Here is a 21,958-nt window from a genome sequence, read left to right on the forward strand (position 1 = left end):
AGAATTGTCCAACGGCTTGGAGAGGACGATTGTGTTGGAGGCCGTTGCCGATTGCAGATTATGGATCTGGCATGCCTACTTTGGTGTCGCGGGGTCCAACAACGACCTCAATGTGTTGAACGAGTCTCCATTGTTCAACGACTTGTGTGCTGGGCGAGCACCGAACGTAGAGTTCATGGCCAACCACCGTCGGTATAGTATGGGGTACTATCTGGCAGACGGGATCTACCCTCGATGGCCCGTGTTTGTGAAGACTATCACAGCTCCGACAACTGATCGGAGGGCAATGTTTTCCCAAAGGCAAGAGGCGGCTCGGAAAGATGTCGAGCGTGCATTTAGAGTCCTCCAAGCGCGGTGGGCTGTCGTGAAGGGAGCGGCCCGTGGTTGGCAGCGGTCAAACATCGCCGACACAATGTATGCATGTATCATAATGCATAACATGATCGTTGAGGACGAGCAAGATAACGTCACTTTGTGGAGCGACGATCCGCTCGCCAGCACCGGGAGTAACTACGTTGTCACCGATCCGCCCGTGCAGGGCCTTCCTCCCGACATCCGCAATGTCATGACCCGTTCGGCTGCGATGCGCCAAGAGGAACAACACACTCACCTCCAAGCCGATCTAATCGAAGAAATTTGGACTCACACCAACGTTTTCCAGCATTGACGTTATGTTTTTATGTATTTTATTTTCAGTTTTAAAATTTATATGTTGTAATTTTGCAATATTCGGTGAAATTAAATTTTCCGTGTTATAAATTTCCAGTGTTTTTTATTTTACGTTCAAAATAGGTTGGAGTTGTGAATAGTGTCATTTATTAGTTGCGGCCCGAGTTACGGCCTGCAGGGTTACAGCAGTTGGGAACTGGGCCGCAACTGTAGAGGAATGATGACGTGGAGGGGACTTGGGGCCGGAAATGTGGAGGGGTTATTGATTCCCTTATGCCGACAATCGTAAACCCAATACAGGTCTGCATTATGTGAGCACGTTATGACATAGGAGTATCATTTTATGAATCTAACCAATAGTATCACAAAATTTTGTGTCAGGTATTCAAATAATTGAATGTTTAATTTCAATTTAACGAAAGGGCACAGTGATTAGTTGTCATATTTGTCAAGTAGTACGGGGGAGAAGGTGACAATCATTAAATTAAAATGTATATACACAAATATAATGGCATATCAAAATGTAAGCTCTATCTGTGATTTCAGTCAAAATTAGTTGATGGAATGTGTTATTCGAGGCGGACAAAGTTGTCAGGAATGTGGAGAACAAAGTAGTGTAACTTAATTTATCATTTTGTTTTATAAAGATAGGACTAGATAGTACTTCCTCCCTCCGTCCCAAGGAAGATGACCCCTTCCTTCGACGGCACGAGATTTTATGCAGTTTTATTTTGTGTGTTTAGTAGAAAGAATAAAGTGAGAGAAATGGAATAAAGTAGGGATAAAAAGGTTTCTATTTTAAGTAACGAGTCATCTTAGTTGGAACAAACAAAAAAGGAAAGTGAGTCATCTTCAATGGGACGGATGGAGTATTTGTTTGCTTAGACCATCCACTACGCGTCTCGCCGGTGTCTCGCGTCCCGTCCCGGAGAGACGGGACCCCGGCGCGACGCGTTGCAGCTCGCCGTCCAATCCCGCGCCGTACCGCGTCTCGTACCGCGTCGCGTCCCGTCGAGCCCAGAGACGGGCTGTCTCGCCACGCGCCTAAGCGACGTGGCGCGACCCGGCGTCGTGCTTGACGCCCACTCGCCGGCCCGCGAGTGGGCGTCGTCACGTGCTGACGCAATAAATATTTTTTTTTAAAAAAAATTCGAATTTTAAAAAAAATAAAATAAAAATAAAAGAAAAAATTTTATGTAACGGTAATAATACTGTTTTTTTGGTTTTTTTTTATTTTTTTTTATTTTTAATTAATTTTTTTACTCTATAAATACTCCTAAATACTCCTAAACTCATCATCATTTCACACACAACTACACATCTATTCTTCCTATCATCTAAATTTTCTCTCAAATTTTCATATAACAACTCAAGATGTCCGGCGACGGCGACGGCAACTACGGCGGTTCCGGCTCCGGCGGGTGGGATCTCAACGCGTTCGGCGATTGGGAGACCATGATCAACACATTGGGCGGTTCCGGTTCGTCAACGCCGGGGACCCAGGGTTTGGCGACGCCAGGGGGTACCAACCACCCAATTTTGACCATGATGCATATGTCCGCCCCTCCGCCCCGCGGTATTCGCAGGGATTATCCCAGATCCGGGAGGATTTTCCAGTTGATCCTACGCCGGGAGTAGGCCGAGGCAGTGGAGGTGGGCGAGGCGGTGGAGGTGGCCGAGGCGGTGTACAACCCCAGGCGGGCGAGGTCGAGGAGGAAGAGGAAGAAGAGGAAGAGGATCTAGGCCGGCATCCGTACAACAACCTCGAAACGCCGGCGGTGTACAACGCCTGGATCACCGTCTCGTACGATCCCATCGTCGGGAATCAACAATCTCGGAAGTGTTTCTGGGAAAAGGTCTGCGAGGTCTACCACCAAATAAAGCCGAAAGGCTCCCGCAAGCGCAAATTTAAAATGCTCCGCTCTCACTTTGACCGAGTCGACCGACAGGTCAAAAAATTCTGCGGCATCTACTCGGTCGAAGAGGCGCGCTACCAAAGCGGCACAACGGCAACCGACATTTTGACGTCCGCTTTGCGCGCCTACTACCAGGATGAACGTCATCAATTCAGATTTGTTGATGTTTGGCAGGCCGTCAAGGACGAGGAACGGTGGGCCGACGGTTTTCGCTCCAGCTCGGGCTCAACCTCGAAGCGCACGAAGCATACTGCGAGTGGCCAATACTCGTCTGGTGGTGACACCGCTGAGGGCATCAGCCAACCTGAGGCTGAATCCCAAGAGTTTGCGGGTACGGTCGGCGATGCTGGAGGATCCGCGAGTGGGCGCCGTCGACGCAAGGGACGAAGGCGGTGAAAGCGGCTAGAGCAAGGAAGGGCCAAGGCGAATCAAGCCAGCCGGCCTCGGGATCGGGCTCGCGAGGAGGCTCGGACACACTTATGGTGGCGTACATGACCGCCACAATGGCGGACACTTCCCGCTTCTCGTACGCCCAATTCACGGCCTGGTGGAATGGAATTGTGTATATGGCAGCACAACTTGGCCTTCCGACTCCCCCTCAACCTCGACCGCCTCCGGAGGATGATTAGCCGGCAGAGTAGTTTTTTTTATTTTTCTTTAAATTTGTATTTTAAATTATGTTGTGTGTTTTTTTATGTTGTGTGTTTTTTAATAAAGTGTGTTTTTAATAAAGTGTGTTTGTTTTAATTGAATTGAGTTGGGAAAAAAAATAAAAAATGAAATTGAATGAATAGTAATTAAGGGACGGTTAAGGGACGGAGTGTTGCAGGTTTCGTCCCTTAGTTAAGGGATGGAGGAAAAAAGGACAGTGGGACCCTCAAATAGTGGTCAAATAGTATTTAAGGGACAGTTTAAGGGACGATATAGAGACAGCGTAGTAGATGACCTTAGACACATGATAGTCATAGTACATCTGAATAGTTATAAGAAATGTGACAAAGGAGACGTCAAATAGCTTTTTATTTTATCACGCGAATCATCATTTTACTGATTAGGACTTGCATAAATGCATATATGTTATGCCTAATTAATCAATTTTATTGCTTCACTTCATCCTCACTACCTTCCAAGGACCACGGTCCAACCTAAATTAATTTTAGCTATTATCATTAATTTTAAGTTTGATTCTTCTAATTTTCGAAATCATGAAATTTTATTCAGTTAATTATCGACCTATATAATTAATTAAAAATATAGATATTTACATATACTTTAAGACCCACGAAATTATTTCAAATCTAAATAAGCCTTTTAACTTGATATTTATATATACTAAATTAAAATTTTCTTAAGAAGAATGTTAATTATTTTCTGACGAAATAGATTATTATTGACTGACATTAAATACATTCCATTGTTTTTTATAACAAATAAATTGTTTTGACATATACTGCTTACTAATCATAGTTTAAAATTAAATATATAGGTTTATGTTTTACTTAAGAATTTTATAATTTAAGTTTATTTATTTCACAGCTTGTACGAGAGCTAGTATATCATAGAATACAAATAAATATTTATTGAATCCAAAATTTTCATCATCTTGTGTTGAGCTATCTTCTCAATAAAATCTCCTTTAGGTCATTCGCAGCACATACTCCCCATACCAAAAACTCACCTTTACCATAAATCATAACTCCTAGTACAGTTAGAGCATCCACTATAGCTCCGGAGGGGGGCGACGGCGGGGCGCCCTATAGTGGGAGGGACGTCCGCCCCGAGGCGGACGAAAAAAAGGGGGCGGATGGACGATCGGCGACTTGCGGGCGAGGACGCGGCGATGCATCGGCGGCGGGGCGATAGGCGCGCCGGCCTATAGCGGGGCGGTGCCCGGCGCGCCGGTCCTGGGACGATTGATTTTAATTTTTTATTTTTTTTAAATTCAAATTTTACCTATAAATACACCACATTCCTTTCATTATTTTCACACCATTCCACCTCTTCATCACTCATATTTTCTCACTAGACTGAAATGGACGATTTATGGAACGACGCGTGGAATTCTCTGATTCAAGAGGTGCAATACGAGGCCGAGGAGGAGGAAGCGGCACGCGGGGCGGAACGCACGGCGGAAGTGGCGGAGGGCGCGATCCCTCGTGCGATTAGTCGTCGGCGGACCATCCAACGAGACCATAGCGGAGCGCACCAGCGTCTAATGGCGGACTACTTTGTGGATAACCCCCGTTATCCACCTGAGATTTTCCGTCGACGATTCAGAATGTCGCAACGGCTCTTCAACCATATAGCGACGAATTTGGCGAAGCGTTACCGGTGCTTCACCCTCCGAAGTGATTGCACTGGCCGGATCGGGCTGTCTATGCTTCAGAAGTGCACCGCTGTAATCCGGCAGCTTGCGTACGCCGGACCAGCTGATATGTTCGACGAATACCTACAGATGGGTGAGACGACTAGCCACACGGTGCTTTGGCAGTTTTGTAAGGGGATTCGGGAAATATTTAGTGGGGAGTTCCTACGAAAGCCCACTCTTGATGAGTGTCAAAGACTGCTGGATATGCACGGTTCGATCCACGGTTTCCCAGGAATGTTAGGAAGCATCAATTGCATGCATTGCGAGTGGAAGAACTGCCCAGTGGCGTGGAAAGGCCAGTTCACAATTGGATTCTAAAGCAAACACCCATCGATGATTCTGGAAGCCGTTGCTGACTACCGCTTGCGGATCTGGCATGCGTATTTCGGTGTTGCATGTTCGAACAACGACATCAATGTTCTTCAGTCATCACCGCTCTTCAATGACGAGTGCCGGGGTGAGGGTCCGGAAATCAACTTCGTAGCCAAGGGCACGCAGCACAGTAGGGGATACTATTTGGCAGATGGGATATATCCTCGGTGGCCCGTATTCGTCAAGACAATTCGCCAACCGGTTGGACCGAAGAAACAATACTTTGCGCGGAAACAAGAGGGTGCTAGGAATGATGTTGAGCAAGCTTTTGGTGTCCTCCAACAGCGGTGGGCCATTATACGGTGCCTGGCCTGAGTTTGGCACGAAGTTGATGTCGCGAATATTATGTTAACATGTATCATATTGCATAATATGATAATAGAAGATGAAGGATTTGCGGCAGAGCGCTGGGCACCGGAAGAGGGCACAAGTACAAGTAACGGTGTTGCCTCCGAGCCGATCTAGATGGGCGTACCACGGAGCAATGAATATTTGATCCAATGTTTCAGTGATATGCGCAGGAGCACAACCATACCACACTCCAGGCCGATTTGGTTGAAGAAGTTTGGGCACGTAAGGGAGGTGGCGGCGTAGTGTGAACACTATTATGATGTTCAACAGATTAAATTTTCGTTGTATAATTTTCCCCCCACTTTAATACGACGAAAATGTAGTGTTTAATTTTAATTTCTTCACTTATAGCCGTTTTTTTTATAATTACGTATAGTCCGATAAATTTAATTACTTATAGTTGAATTAATAGTTGAATTAAAATAAACAAAAAAAATCGGGGCTATTGGAAGTGTCCGCCTATAGTGGCGGAAACAAAAATTTGGGGCTGTGGACAAAAAAATTGAGGTTGTGGACAAAAAAAAGGGTGGGAATATTGGGGACGTCCGCCTATAGTGGATGCTCTTATCCACCTCAATTTAAATTAATCATAAGAGCATCTCCAATGCCCGGATGTCCCATTCGGACATCCACTAGGATTTCCCAAAAACACCTTCTGCCAAATCACTAGGACTTCCCATCCCACTGCCACGTCACTAGGACTTCCCATCCCACTGCCACGTCACTAGGACTTCCCCTGCACAATCCGCCATTCTCATCGCCCTTCCCACTAGGACTTCCCGCAGTAAAAAAAATCACAAATTTACAAATAAAACAATTTACGTTTACGGAAATAAAATTTCAACACGAATACGAACGAGTTTAAAAAAAAATTTAAATACCGGTCGTCCACCCGCCCGTCGCCCGCACGTCCGAGGACATCTGACGTCCTTACGGGACGTCCGTATCCGACTTGCCACGCCACAATGGCGGACGTCCCTGTCGCCCGTCGCAGATGTCCGACCGGACGTCCGCCATTGGAGATGCTCTAAAGCCATCCACAACGCTGTCACTATACCGTCCATTAACCGTCCTTTAAAGCACTATTTGCGGGCCCCACTGTACTTTTTTACTTCATCCCTTAACTAAGGGACGGAACCTGCAACGCTCCGCCCTTAACTGTTTCTTAACCGTCCCTTAAATTACTATTCATTCAATTTCATTTTTTTATTTTTTTTTCAACAAATTCAATTAATAAAAAACACACTTCATTCAAAATAAAATACCATTACAACATAAATTCCTAAAAAAAACATAAATAAAAATCCTAAAAATATTAAAACTACATAATTTAATTTCCTCCGCCAAAGTTTTCCCAAACGTGATCAATTAGATCCTCTTGGAGTTGGGCATGGGCACTAGAGTCGCATGTCCTTGACCGTGTCCGGTGATTAAGTATATAATTCATTCTATGTTTTCATAAAATAAAGATGGTATATTAAGCGGTGGTGAATCTGGTGATTGACAGTGTCTTGAAATTGATCCCTCCACTATACTTGGGGATCGTAATATGCTGCCAAAAACCATGTCCACTTCTCAGTTATCCATACTCACATGCCCACTCTCCTTTGTATACAATTGTGGTTCTACATTTCATAAGATAACTCTCGAAATTAAAGAAAATATTTTAATGCTTTTGTTGAGCCATTAATTTTATTAATTTAGTTTGATTAAATTAAATTGATAATACATTATTTAAAAAAAAATTCACCGTCGAATTTGTCTAGATAAAAGTCACCCAATAATAATTGATGAGTCATTAGCGAAAATACAGCTTGAAATTAGCTACGAATATATTAAAAATTCACTCGCACCCGGTCGTTACGATCAACATTCGTCTTCGTCATCCTCCTTTGCCACTCTGATTGTGTCAAACAATACCAAAGGAAATAAATAAAGGAATAGAATGTCAAAAAAAAAAGAGATACGAGTATAATTTTTTTAATTGATAAAAAAATTACATATATATATATATATGACATTATGTCTCAAAATCACTACCCCTAAAAATATTACTACTACTTTATAAAAATAATTATTTTCTCTATGTCCCATTATGTGAGTCATACTATTATTTATTTTTAGCCATTTTACTATACATGAAAAATTTTTCTTTGTGATAAAAATCAATATATTTAATATTTGTTACATTATTCTTTTATTTATTTCATTTATTTATTTTTTCATAATTATTCTCTTTTTAATTAACATAGATTTTTAATTTATTCATACTTTATAATCTTCCCACTTAATTCGTTATAAATCCATTCATTAGTCTCTAATTCTATCGCTAAAAGAAACGTCCAATAATTATGATGGAGTACTAATCATTCTATTAGAATGAAGTTGAAACTCTGAGGAAAATTAAAAATCGAATATTGAATAGAGGACCTCATTCGTCTTGTAAGCCTGCGGAAGAAATCGAATGTTAGTAAATGTTAAGAACGAAATTGACTGTGTTGTATGCAATGTTTTAAAAACCGGACCGGCAAGCGAACCGGCGACGTTACTGGTTCACGGTTCAACCGGTCCAACCGGTCGAACCGTTTTACTGTTGCAAATATATATAAAAATATATTAAATTTAGTAAATGATTTAAAATTAATAATATATCACAAAACATTAAACCTTATAGACAATTAGTGATGTATAAATATAAATAATATTAAAATTTAGTAAATATATTCAGATATATATTTAATATTAGTTAGTCTAGATAAAAAATTTAATATTTCATGTATTAAAATAGATAATGTTTATATTAATTTAAGAAAATTTATTTCGTAAAATAATATATAATCAAATACGAATTAAGTACTTATTAATTAGTTTAGATAAGATTATTCATTAATGTCAATAGCTAGGGTATATAAATTAAGTATGTAATATAAAAAATTTATTTATAGTAAATAATGAATCTTATATGGTACTAATAATAATATAGGTGGTAAGTAGAGCATCATTAAAATATAAAGGATGATAATTATATATATTATAATTAACAATTATATTAAAGAATAATAAAATTAAAATGAATTATTAGTTTTTGTAGATAAAATTAATGGTTAATGTATAAAAATATTTAATGTTCAAATGGCTCAATGAGCCCATGTGGTGGAGTGGTAGAGGTCTTCTTAACTAGAAGAGAGGTCATGAGTTCAACCTCTACCAACAACAAATTTTTAAAAATTTTGAAAAAAAACAGAAAACCGGTTTCCGGTTCCCGGTCTAACCGGTCCGACCGGCCGGTTCCACCGGTTCACGGCTGTTCAATGCAGTGGTGGTTTAAAGGGGTGAACCGGACCGGACTACCTACCGGTTCGCGGTCCGACCACTAGTACTATTAGATTTCTCACGAATAATCACTCTAATTTAAACATTTTAAAACATTTGGTTTAGATGATACACCCAACCACTTTTTTCGGGAGCAGATCCTTTGCTGTTTTGAAAAACACATCACATTGTGCGGTGCTTAAAACACAAAAATTTTTGAATGACACGACGACAACTGGACTTCTATTTCTGTGGTATAATATTTTTTAAAAATTGTTTTTCACTTAAACACTTTACAAAATTCAGTTAGTTATATAAATTAAAATTCTTACGAATACAAAAAAAAAAGTAAAATAAAAAATACACGACAAAATATAAAACATACATTTATTATATTCAGAATTTATAAGTGTTTTAATTTATGACTCTAATTGAATTTTTAAGTTTTAATGTTAGAAACATAACTAAATAGAGAATGAGATATTCCCATATAATGTGGTTTCATTTAATAATTTTTGTGTTTTAAGCACAGCACAAGGTGCTGTGTTTCTCAAAACAGAAGAGGATCGGCTCTCCTTTTTTTCGCTCCTATTAAATATTCATCTTTCTTTTTCTCTTATTTTAATGCTTATACCCACTTTTTCTCTCTCCAATTAAACACATTAACCAATAACTCCTAAAATCCCGTATCGGTCAAAAAATGTGTCATTTTAACCGGGACGGATGGAGTAGTATATTTTTGCTCTCTCTCTTCCTATGGAAAATCTACAAGAACTATTGAAATATGTGCTTCGCGAAAATTTAGTTTTCGTTTAATAACTTATAAATGAACATAAATTAAATCGTTATTTTCTTACAATAATAAAATAAAGTTCAACTCTGAGATTCAAAATAAATAGTGAACCCCAAACCTCTGTTTGATTCGAGGAGTGTTAATTGAAACACAGAGAGTAATAAAAAAGAGTCTGTATCGGGGTCGCATAATGTCCAAAATGGATTGGAGCCAAGTCATAGAATCCAAGAAGCTATATATATGAATTTTTTACGATTGATGGACAGCCCAATATCGTTTCTGATTTATAGTTAACTTTTACATAATTAATAAAAACAAAATCCGAGAGTAAAAAATAAAAGCTACTGAAGTATCAAGTTTCAATAAAGTGTAGATAGTTTATTCTAAAAGCATCTCCGACAAGAAAATATAAATGAAATATGTATATCATCTATTTAGCTTCTAAAAAAGTGAAATATATTTTTCTGAAAAGTAACACGTTCCAAAGAAAAAATGATAGAAAGTTAAATGATTTTTTATAAATAAAATAATAGTACAACATGAATTAAAAAACATAAAGTGTAATACCTTCTCAAATACCTCTCCCCTTGGCATTAATGGTTTTTCATGAAAACCATGTAAATATGGTAGTTATAAGATTTTACCTCTCCATTGATGAAAGGGTAAAAATACTTCTTCAAAGTAGGAAAAGTATAATACCTTCACAAATACCTCTCCATTTGGAGAATGATTTTTTATAAAAAAAATAAATATGGAAGTTATATAACTTTATTTCCCCATTTAGTACCAAGTCAAATAGTCAAATGGAGACTTTTATTCAGGGATGAAGAAGTAAAAAAATTGCTCCACTAAGAGCATCCACAATAAGGCGGACATCCCAATAGCACTAGCACTAACCAAAAACATCTTCTACCACGTCACTAGGACTAACCACTACACTGCCACATCACTAGGACTAACCACTGTACAATAATAGCCTAGCACTAGGACTAACCAACAGCCTAGCCAATAAAATAAATTCACAAATGCGGAATTAAAAATTTGACATGGATACGGACAAATAAAGTATAATAATAATTTCATTAAATAATTTTTTTTACATAGTACAATTAAAAAAACACTGATAATAACAAATCATGTTATAGATATGTGTGCACTCCTCCGCGCCCATAACTTTTCAATTATATCTTTCTAGAGTCGAATATGGGCTTCTTGTTGTTGAAGATCGGCAAATGCGGTGACCCGTTCGGCGTCCCCATGAGGTATCCCCATTAGTACATTGGCGGTGCCACGCCGTGGCTTGGACTGGCAGCATCTTCATTGGACCAATCAGTCAGTTCTGGACCTTCATGTTCGACGATCATGTTGTGCATGATAATACATGCGTACATGACATCAACAATGCAGTTTTGATACCACAACCGTGTTGGATCCTTCACTGCCTCCCATCTAGCCTGGAGCACACCAAATGCCCGCTCCACATCCTTGCGCGCCGCCTCCTATCGTTGCGCAAAGTAAATCCTCTTTGGATCTGTTGGGCATCTGATTGTCTTCACAAAAACGGGCCACCTAGGGTATATCCCATCCGCCAAATAGTAGCTCATATCGTGTTGGTTGTCGTTGGCGACGAAACCGATGGTCGGACAAACGCCCATGCACTCCTCGTTGAAAAGGGGCGACGACTGGATGACGTTGATGTCATTGTTTGGTCCGGCTACCCCAAAATACGCATGTCAAATCCATAGTCGGTAGTCAGCTACGGCTTCGAGGATCATCGTGGGATTCTTGCCTTTTAAGTCGGTCGTGTACATCCCTTTCCAGGAGGTGGGGCAGTTCTTCCATTCCCAATGCATACAATCTATGCTGCCCAACATTTTGGTAAACCGTGCACATTCCCGTGCATCTGCATTAGATTCTGACAGTCTTTGGGGGTAGGCTTTCGAAGATACCTCTCCCCGACCCTGCAGAAATGCTCCAGACACTCGCGGGCAGTCGTCTCGCCGATGTGAAGGTACTCGTCGAACATGTCGGTCGCGCCTCCGTAGGCCAACTACCTGATTGCGGCAGTGCACTTCTGTATGGGCGAGTGACCGGGTATGCCACTCGCATCCTCCCTGAATTGGAAATACTTGTACCGATGCTCTAAAGCATTCACGATACATATAAATAGATCCTGGTGCATCCTAAAACGCCGTTGGAAAAAGGTCACCCCAAACCGCGGCTGCTCAACGAAGTAGTCGTCAAACAACCGTTGGTGGGCACCAACGTGGTCCCGGGGTACTACATCTCGATGATGGATGGGGCGAGGTACCGCCGGCTGCTGCTGCTGCCGCCGCTGGCACAAGTGCTCTTGCACCATCCGATTTATCTCCGCGGACGTATAGGCCGGCAACTCTTCGTTAATTCGCCACGACTCGTCAACATCCCCACCACTAGCCATTTTTTGATCCACAAATCAAATGAGAAATGTAGAGAGAAGGAAGAGAAACTCGTTAATACAAGTGGTGCAAATGAAATGAAGTGCAACGGGGCGTATATATAGAGTTTTGAAAAAAAATTGAAAAATACGGTTGCCCGTCCGCTTGTCCGTCACGTCAACACAATAACGCTAACCCACCACGGATGACCGCTCGTCCTACCCGTTGCCCGCTCGCCGACTACAATAGTGGACGAACGCGACGGACGAGCCGCTAGCCGGTTGCTCGTCCTAGCGGACTTCCGCTATTGTGGATGTTCTAAGTTGGTGGACGAATTTTATTTTTGTTATCAAATTGACTATTTTGCTGAATTACCACTTATTACTACTTTGATGACGTGATATGCAGAAGATCTTCTGGTTAAATATCCAGGACTGTATTTTTCAAAAAAAATTTACTTCCTCTGTAGTAGGAGCGTTTATTTTTTCACGGGATTTAAGAAAAAATTATGTCAAGTGAGTTAAATAAATTAATGATAAAGTAGGAAAGATAAAAGATAGAAAAATGAAGAAATAATAAAGCAAAAGATAGTAAAATAAGAGAGAATAAATGTTGTTTTTGCCAAAAAGAAAAATGATGTGACAATCAATTGTCACATTAGTGCTCGGAAATATGTGCTAGGTGAACACCCTTTTTTTTGTAGTGACCCAAAAATGAATACAACTCAGCTACATAGGGACGGAGGAAGTACTACATGGGACTCTAATTGGAGTAAATTAATAAATTAATTCTTTTGCTATTAAAATAATAGAAAATAATTATTATAGCAAGAAAGATTTAAAAAAACTAGTCACACTTACTATTTTATCTCAACAAAGCTCTTTTGTATTGTAAATTGATCATTGTTTACAATTGATGAAATCAAAATGTTTCTTCAATAGCTTACTTTGCATACAATAGCTTAAGACCATCGGCAGTGGCGGACGTCACCGTGGAATTCCCACCGGCGTGTGGAAATTCCGTGGCGGACGTCCGCCATTGTGCGTGGCATGCACGGATACGGAATTCCGTAGAGGAATTCGCAGTTCTGAGGAATTCTGCGGGGAATTCCGTGCGAACGTCCGCCATTGTGTTGACTTGTCCGCGCGGAATTCTCGTTTATTGAATTAAATATTTTTTAATTTCTATAAATACATCCCGTTGAACTTCATTTCATTCGCACCACTTGTATTAACAAGTTTCTCTTTCTCTAAATTTCTTTTATATATCTGTAATGGCCGGTAGTGGTAGTGTTAGCGGTAGCGGTAGTGGTAGTGGTAGTGGTAGTGGTGGTGATGGGCATTATGAACACATGATGCGACCGATTCACGCACGTGTGCGGGAGGCCGCGGAGAAGGAGGAAAAAGCAGCCTCGGCGCCGACGGTGCCTCGACCCATCCATCGTCGCACTATAGTACCTTGAGACCACCTCGCTGCCCACCATAGGTTGTAAGCGGATTACTTTGCACCGGAGCCACGGTTTGGGGAGAACCTATTCCGGTGACGGTTTAGGATGCATCGTCCGCTCTTTCTGCGTATCGTGGGTGCTTTGGAGCGTCGATGCGGGTAATTCAGGGTGCGGGAGGATGCGGCTGGTAAACCCGGCCACACGCCGATTCAGAAGTGTACTGCCGCAATCAGGCAGCTGGCATACGGAGGCGCGACCGATATGTTCGACGAGTACCTCCACATCGGCGAGATGACTGCCCGAGAGTGCCTGAAGTATTTTTGTCAGGGCGTTAGGGAGATATTCGGGGATAGGTATCTTCGGAAGCCTACCCCCGAAGATTGTCAGGCTTTGCTGGATATGCACGGGAATCAACACGGTTTTTCGGGGATGTTAGGCAGCATAGATTGTATGCACTGAGAATGGAAGAACTGCCCCGCTGCCTGGAAAGGGATGTACACTACTGGTTTCAAGGCCAAGAATCCCACGATGATCCTTGAGGCGGTAGCTGACTACCGGTTGTGGATTTGGCACGCCTATTTTGGAGTAGCCGGGTTGAACAACGACATCAACGTCATCCAGTCGTCGCCCCTTTTCAACGACCAGTGCATGGGCGTCGGTCCGGCCATCAACTTCATCGCCAACGGCAACCAGCACAACATGGGATATTATTTGGCGGATGAGATATACCCTATGTCTTTGTGAATACGATCAGGTGCCCAGCAGATGAAAAGAAAATGTATTTTGCGGGTCGCCAGGAGGCATCGCAGACATCATGTACGCATATATTATCATGCACAACATGATTGTCGAAGATGAAGGTCCAGCACTAACTGATTGGGCCAATGATGATGTTGATGCTGCGGGTCCAAGCCACAGCGTGGCCACTAGCAATGTACGCATGGGGATACCCCATGACGAAGTCGATCGAGTCACTGCATTTGCCGACATGCGCCAAAAATAAGCACATGTTTGACTCCAGAACGATATTATTGAAGAAGTATGGCAGCGGAGGGGTCGTCGTTGATGTAGTTTTAAATTATGGAAATATATATTTTTTAATTTGGTGAAATGTTCTTTTCTTTTTTTAATGGAATTTTTTTCCCTATTTGTGTCGAAATTTTAATTCCGTTAATTGTTTAATTCCGAAAATTGTTTAATATGTGAATTTGTGAATTTTTTTTATTGTGGGAAGTCCGTCGGGAATTCTGCGGGGAATTCCGCCACTGTGCAGTGGGAAGTCCGTATGACATGGCAGGAGGTGTTTTTGGGAATTCCGCCGGGAGCTCCGCACCACTGCTGATGCTCTAATAATATCAAAATGTTTCTTCAATATCAGGTACAAAAGGCCATCAAATTTTGCTGGAACCAACACGACAACTTACATTCGAGACATACCAAAGATTATTCACCCCTACATATGTATATAGATCAAGTTTCCAGCAACCATGTTTAAATTCCAAGCTTATTAATAGAAAAAAGTAGCACCAGTTGTCATACTTTGTGTTGCACAGCTCCAAGCTCCTGATCCCCTCCATAAACAGAGTTGTGCACGGAGCGCTCGAACTTCTCGCCATCGCCCCAGAGCGCGTACGCCTCCTCCCCATGCACGGCCTCATCGCCCAAACGCAGCTGCTCGTCCGACATCCTGAGCGGGATGACGAGCTTGATGAGGTTGCATATGATGCTGGTGACAACGACGTTGAGGACGAGGATGTAGACGACTCCGAGGATCTGGATGCCCATTTGCTTGAAGCCGGCGCCAGCTCTTCCATTGTGGATGCCGTAGGCCAAGCCTATGTAGTGCTCGTAGTTGTCGACGAGGTAGAAGAGGTGGCAAAGCCTTGGGTTGGCGAAGAACCCGGTGAGGAGGCCGCCTAGGGTTCCGGCCACTGCGTGTGTGTGGAATACGGCCATTGTGTCGTCGACTTGGCGGAGAAGCCATACTTTCTTGTGGAGGACCATCATCGTGAACCACGGGATCGAGCCGGAGAGGATGCCCATTATGATGGCTGCCCATCCTTGCACAACCCCTGCCCATTATAAAGTTTGGTCAAGTTTTGATTCGCATCTTTTAAATCAATCAGAAAAATTATAAAGTTGAATATATATACAATTATCCCAGTTTAAATTTTTTTAATAAAATTAAGTTATCTGATACGATGGTTGGAAATCATAGGTTGACGTATTTGTCGATGAGATTAGCGATGTAATTTATTTATAAAGAAAACGACATTGTTGATTGAAAAAATTGAAAAAGATTATTAGATTTTGTTGACGTGGATGAAATCCATATTTCATGATTTTTAAAGTAGTGAGACGAACAAGAAATTAAGTAAATTAAGTTTAATGATTTTTCTGGCAATTTATTCTAATTAGCATATGAAAAAATCACTTTGAAATTTTTCACTTATCATCAATTGGTTCATCAATTGGTTTTAAAATGGAACCTCGTGAATTTTTATCGATCGTGTACCTGCAGCAGGAGTGATGCAAACCAATCCGGTGATCATCCCTTGCGTGGCCCCGATGACGGATGGCTTCTCGAAGAATATGATATCCAAGAGCAACCAAGTGAGCAAGCTAGTGGCGGCGCAGACGTGGGTGTTGAGCACGGCAAGCGAGGCGTCTATACTGGCCATATAAGGATCACCACCGTTGAACCCGGTCCACCCCATCCACAGCAGCCCCGCCCCAGCCAACATCAGCAGGATGTTGTTCGGGGGGAACCTCTCCCTATCTTTAGTCTCCCTCGGCCCCACCTACAACCACACAATCAGAAGCTAATTCAAAAAAAAAACATAATACTACTCCTCCCTACCCAGTAGGCGGCGGTGAAGCCGGCGACGCCAGAGGAGAGGTGGATGACGTAGCCGCCGGAGTAATCAATGAGGCCCTTCTTGGCTAGCCAGCCGTTGGGGCTCCAGATGCTGGCAGCGCCGATGGTGTAGGAGAAGGTGAGCCAGAGAGGGACGAAGGCCATCCAGGCGTAGAAGCTCATCCGCCCGAGGAGGGCGCCAGCGATGAGGATGAGGGTAATGGCGGCAAAGACGAACTGAAAGTAGAGCATGGTAGCGGTAGAGAACTTGTATCCACCAAACGACTGCTTGAGGAGCACGTGCTGGTCGAGCGCGTCGTCGATCTTGTTGAGGAACGGCGCGAACTTGTTCCCGAATGACATCTGGTAGCCCCAGCCCACCCAGCAGATCAGCACCGCCGCGAAGGCGTAAAGCGCCATGAAGGCCGAGTTCACCGCCCACTTCTTCTTCACGATGCTGCCGTACAGGATCACCAGCCCCGGAATGCTCTGCAGCCCCACCATCGTGGCCGCGGTCAGCTGCCATGCGTTGTCGCCTTTGTTCATCCATGCCGGGTTTGCGGCGTCCGGGATCAGGTTCGGCGGGAGGAACGAGTAGTCCGGGGTGCTCGTTGCCATATTTCTCTTTCTCTACTGATGTTGTGTACAATAATACTAGGCTAAGGTGCATTTATTTATATGTGTATGTTGGTTAGATTAATTATAACATTGGAAGCATTTTTTTGGATTCATTTGAATTAATGAGAGTTACGTGGGCGATGAATACGATTAATTGGTACAAATGAAATTCAAAATGTTACAGGTTGTATTCCTTCCTTGTGTGTGTAGATTGATTATTCCGATGATGGATATTTTTCTTCTTTTTTTGTTGTCATGTTAATATTAGTACTAGTAAATCATGTTTGCTAGCTTGTTGTGATGGATTCTAATGCTGTTTGATTTGTCACATTGTTGTTCATCTAATCAAGTTTACCTGTATTAAAATTCTAGAATATTAGCTATAACAAATAATGATATGCATGAAATTGGTTACAAACTTAATTTACATGATGAATTAGCTTCCCACAATATTAGAAGTTCTATTGAGTCATTTTTTACACTTATTATTTCAAGGGAATCTTTTTTAGTTTAGTTTTCAATGGCTCATATAAGGTATGGATCGGAACAGGACCATTCACTAGTTAAACGAACCAGACTTGGATAGGCTTGAGGCCCAACCCCGGCTTAAGACCACCCCAGTCCAAGCCCAAATAAAAACAACAACTACAAATCATAAGTAATTATAATTAATTCTCCTCTAGTTTCCACTTAATTTTAACATATCTCAAATGCTTATTTTAGTTTATATTATACTGTAAAATTTCTCTTTACCTGTTTAAAAAGAAATTTTAATAAGATAAATTTGAATGTACATATTTATTTAAGTAAATAATAATTAATAATACAATTTTAAAATCATCCGAAAACAATATATACGAACTATAATTTAAAATATGAAACTTATTAACAGTTTAATATTCTAGTTATAACTATGTTTAATTTATACTATATCCGTCCCACAATAGAAGTCACACTTCTTTTTTACCATAAATAGTAAATAAGTATCACATTCCGCTAACTCACTTCACTCACATTTTATTATAAAACCAATATAGAAAAGTGGGTCACATATTCCACTAACTTTTCTAACTCACTATTCTTTATATTTCTTAAAACGTGTGCCCACAATAAGAGTGACTCCTATTGTGGGACGGATGTAGTAATATTCAATAAAATTTTAAATATAATTGAAAATTAAGAAAAAAAATCTTCACAACCCAACTCAGTCCACAGTCCAGTCCAGTTACTAAGTGGGCTTTGGGCTAGGTCGAAATCATAAAAGGAAACTCAGCCCAACCCAACCCAACCCAATCTAGCGCGGTTCAGGCCCATGAACAGCTAGCCCGGTCAAGGTCTGCATCAAGTAACAAATAAAATAAATGTCTCAAATTGATCATAAACATTTACTCATTTATTTTTGTTCCAAGTTTCTTGTTTGAGAAAACTTGTATCAATTGCATATCTGTTGATTGTTAGTATCATATTTTGATAATTTGCAATAAAAATGGGTCATTTTTTACACTATGGTGGTCGATTGGAATTTAGAAGAGATTATGCGCGTCGGCCATTTTTGGGGTTATGAATGATATTGATCATTAAAATTTGTATAATTTCAGAGCTACCACTCAACTTTAATTCGCTAGAATATAAAAATACACGAAACTTTATAATTCGCTATAATTTATGACTTCGATTTTTTACCGATTGGGGCTCAAATTAAAGCCCACATCGTGAACTACATGTCATTAATGCAATCATCTACCTTATCATTTCAATGTCACACAATCGTCCACATTCTTTAATTTAAGCCGAATTCTTAATTGGCACCGGATGCAAGTTCATGATATTATATACCAACTTTTAAGTTTATAAAATAATTAAATATTTTCATAAAGTTGCTTAATATTAGACGCTAATAATCTTACTTATAATTATAAAGTCACCGCATTAAATGAATTTATAATTTTAACACGATTTTAAATCCTCAAGATTACAACAATATCTTTATCCAAATTTCTTTATGGTAAAACTATTGTTAGTTCAGTAGAACAAAATCATTTATAGATGTATGGCAAACAAAATTTACCAAAAAAGTGAAAACTCATAACTTATTATAAATCTTATAAACATTACAAATTGAAATAAATTAAGATTGTGTTATTCACGTTAGCTAACTTGACCATTAGTCTTATGTAATTCGTGCAAAATAGGGATTAAATAATTATTAACTTGTCCAACTTGCCAAAAAAAATGAGGGAGTATGTTTACGCCTAAAAATAAGGTACTATGATTAAGAGTAACATTATTATTTGTTGCCATGATATATTTGAATCATATACCTAGCTACCTACACAATCATTATATTAGTATTATATTGGTAGGTTGTACAATAAAGTTCTTTGAAATTAAGTACTCCCTCCGTCCCGGGCTACTCGCCTCTTTCCTTTTCGGCACGGAGATTAAGGAATGAGTGTATGGGAAAGTCAAAAATGATGGCTGTAGGTGAAAATTTTTACTAAAAATGGAAAGAGTGCAAGTAACTTGGGACGCCCAAAAAGAAAATAAGTGTGAGTAGTGCGGGACGGAGGGAGTACTATTTATAAATACAAAATTTCAAATTATGACTAGTGGAGTAATTATAAATGAAAATTGATATTATGAGATTAAATAATGTGTATGCACGTTCACTCAAGTCGAAATAGCTGGCGACAAATGCCGTCGCATTAGTCTGACGCACGTCGGCCTTGCAATGATATGATTATAAAATAAATATTAAATTTATCATTGAAACTTGTATAAAAAATATGATTACAAAATAAATATTATTATAAAAATTCTGTCATTGAAAAAATGTTAAGGTAAGTAAAAAAAGATAGTATTAATTTGTACTATAAAAATTTATTCCGATTATCTATCAGTTAAAAAAATAAATGTATTGATTTATTTAATAGAAAACAAATAGTTCACGCAAAAAATAATTCCTATGGCGTATTTAATAGTGTTTGATGTGTTCCGTTGAAGCAAGGTCAACTACATTCTGTAAATTTTATAATTAATGAATCTGTTGTTAGATATTATAGTTTGCAAGAAAAGAAAGAATTATTGGGATAGGAGAAACCCATTAATAATGGTACTCAGTTTGAAAAAAAAAATTATTGAGATGGGAGAAACCAAATTTAATAATGCTATTCAATATTATCACCAGCCATCTATCTATATTAATAAAATGGGTACAAGTACAACCAACCGATAACGTCTGTAATTTTAATTTGGTGGGTGACCACCACCCTGCATGTTCATAATATTTTTATTTTTTATAAAGAAGTGTGATTGATATATCATCATACAACATAGGCGTTGAGGCGGTATCTGGTGCATTAATTGTGCTAAATATAACAATTAATTATAGTATTTTAAATATCCGAAACTGAGAAGTTGATTGTATTAATTTGAAGATTAGGGGGTGCAGAGGAGAGGAGAGAAAGAGTTTGGAAAAATGGGAGATTTGGGGTTTGTGATAGCAATGGCGATTATATTTAGTGCATTGAATTCAAATGTGATTGAAGGAAGAAGCATGATGAAGAGCATGCATTTGAGCTGGGGCACTCAGCGTTCTGGCTTTCTGCAGCCATCCGGTGTCGATGATGTTACTCTCCTCCTCGACCCCGTCTCCGGTGAGCATCGAGTTAATTTGATTAATTAGGTGAGAAATTAAGCATATATATTTGATTGTAGGTTCTGGAATCCAATCCAAGGATCAATTTTTGTTTGGTACGCTTGAAATGCAAATCAAGCTTGTTCCTGGTGACTCTGCCGGCACTGTAACTTCCTTCTATGTAACTGTCTATGCTAATTCAGTTTTTTCTTTTATTAATTTTTTTATAGTAATTCAATTTGAAGATACAGGAGTATTTGGCTGTGCAGTTGTCTTCTGTAGGGGCGAAGCACAACGAAATTGACTTTGAGTTTCTAGGAAATGTAACAGGGGAACCCTACATTATACATACCAACATTTACACACAAGGAGCTGCTGGAAGAGAAGTGCAGTTTTACCCGTGGTTCGACCCCACCAAAGACTACCATAACTACACTATCCGTTGGACTCCCTCGCATGTCGTGTAAGTTTACACTTTTTCTGCCCCTCTACTGTATCTATAATTCAATTATATGTATAATGTCGAAATGGATGATTCAATCAGGTGGTTCGTGGATAATACCCCGATTAGAGTCTACAGAAACTATCTACACGATGGAATCCCTTACCCGGACCTAGATAAGCCGATGAGGGCGTACTCCAGCATTTGGAACGCGGATAGCTGGGCCACGAGGGGGGGCCTGGATAGGATCAATTGGAGCAAAGCGCCCTTCGTCGCCAAGTTGCGTAAATTTAGGGCACGTGCATGCAAATTCCAAGGAATCACGAGCGTCGCTAATTGTACGGCAGCTGCTGCGGCAGCATGTACAACCTCCGAACTCGGGCTTGATGACCAGAACCAAATGGAGTTGATTAGAAACAAATCTTTGGTGTATGATTACTGCCAAGATTATGAAAAATACATGGGATTATTACCCGGTGAATGTTTCCAACGACAATATTAATTGCACGGGATGCATGTAAATTACATATTCAAATCCCCTCCCCTGTATTATCTCTTTTATTTAATTTATTCTTTTTAGGAAATATCATCGTTTCTTAGCGTGAATTAACCTAGTGATAGAATAGTAATGCTTATGAAAAAAGAAGTTATAAATATTAACTTAACTGAACCATACATTCTCTTTCAATAACAATACGTACTCTACTATATAGAGATTAGAATACTCCATTCTTTTGAGTTGGGTAATGCAAACAATAA

At 40.2% G+C, this 21,958-nt stretch overlaps 2 protein-coding genes across 4 annotated transcripts; one reads left to right on the top strand and one right to left on the bottom strand.

Moving 5' to 3' along the window:
* Window positions 1–15,178: 15,178 nt before the first annotated feature.
* LOC121788836 (ammonium transporter 2 member 5-like) lies at window positions 15,179–17,120 on the bottom strand. The gene is made up of 3 exons (XM_042187438.1): window positions 16,506–17,120; window positions 16,161–16,446; window positions 15,179–15,717 (listed from the first exon to the last, which is right to left on the bottom strand). Exons 1-3 carry the CDS (start codon window positions 17,118–17,120, stop codon window positions 15,179–15,181), a joined length of 1,440 nt encoding a protein of 479 aa, XP_042043372.1.
* A 3,300-nt stretch (window positions 17,121–20,420) lies between these two features.
* On the top strand, window positions 20,421–21,800 carry LOC121788835 (probable xyloglucan endotransglucosylase/hydrolase protein 26). Of its 3 annotated transcripts, none has more exons than XM_042187434.1 (4): window positions 20,421–20,776; window positions 20,838–20,923; window positions 21,009–21,220; window positions 21,302–21,800. In XM_042187434.1, the coding sequence occupies exons 1-4, from the start codon at window positions 20,599–20,601 to the stop codon at window positions 21,699–21,701; spliced, it is 876 nt and encodes a 291-aa protein (XP_042043368.1). In that variant the 5' UTR covers window positions 20,421–20,598; the 3' UTR covers window positions 21,702–21,800. The 3 variants fall into 3 exon arrangements, with proteins under 3 accessions (XP_042043368.1, XP_042043371.1, XP_042043369.1); XM_042187437.1 differs by having other exon boundaries at window positions 21,027–21,220; XM_042187435.1 differs by having other exon boundaries at window positions 20,423–20,776; window positions 20,838–20,938; window positions 21,027–21,220.
* Window positions 21,801–21,958: the final 158 nt, after the last annotated feature.

The sequence above is a fragment of the Salvia splendens genome, unplaced genomic scaffold, assembly GCF_004379255.2.
Source record: "Salvia splendens isolate huo1 unplaced genomic scaffold, SspV2 ctg116, whole genome shotgun sequence".
NCBI lineage: Eukaryota > Viridiplantae > Streptophyta > Magnoliopsida > Lamiales > Lamiaceae > Salvia > Salvia splendens.

Coding starts and splice junctions, on each gene's coding strand:
- LOC121788836 (XM_042187438.1), bottom strand. CDS start 17,120: ATGGCAACGAGCACCCCGGACTACTCGTTCCTCCCGCCGAACCTGATC. Junction 16,447..16,505: donor GCTTCACCGCCGCCTACTGG/GTAGGGAGGAGT, acceptor GTGTGGTTGTAG/GTGGGGCCGAGGGAGACTAA. Junction 15,718..16,160: donor TTGCATCACTCCTGCTGCAG/GTACACGATCGA, acceptor TATAATGGGCAG/GGGTTGTGCAAGGATGGGCA.
- LOC121788835 (XM_042187434.1), top strand. CDS start 20,599: ATGGGAGATTTGGGGTTTGTGATAGCAATGGCGATTATATTTAGTGCA. Junction 20,777..20,837: donor CCTCCTCGACCCCGTCTCCG/GTGAGCATCGAG, acceptor ATTTGATTGTAG/GTTCTGGAATCCAATCCAAG. Junction 21,221..21,301: donor TGGACTCCCTCGCATGTCGT/GTAAGTTTACAC, acceptor TGATTCAATCAG/GTGGTTCGTGGATAATACCC.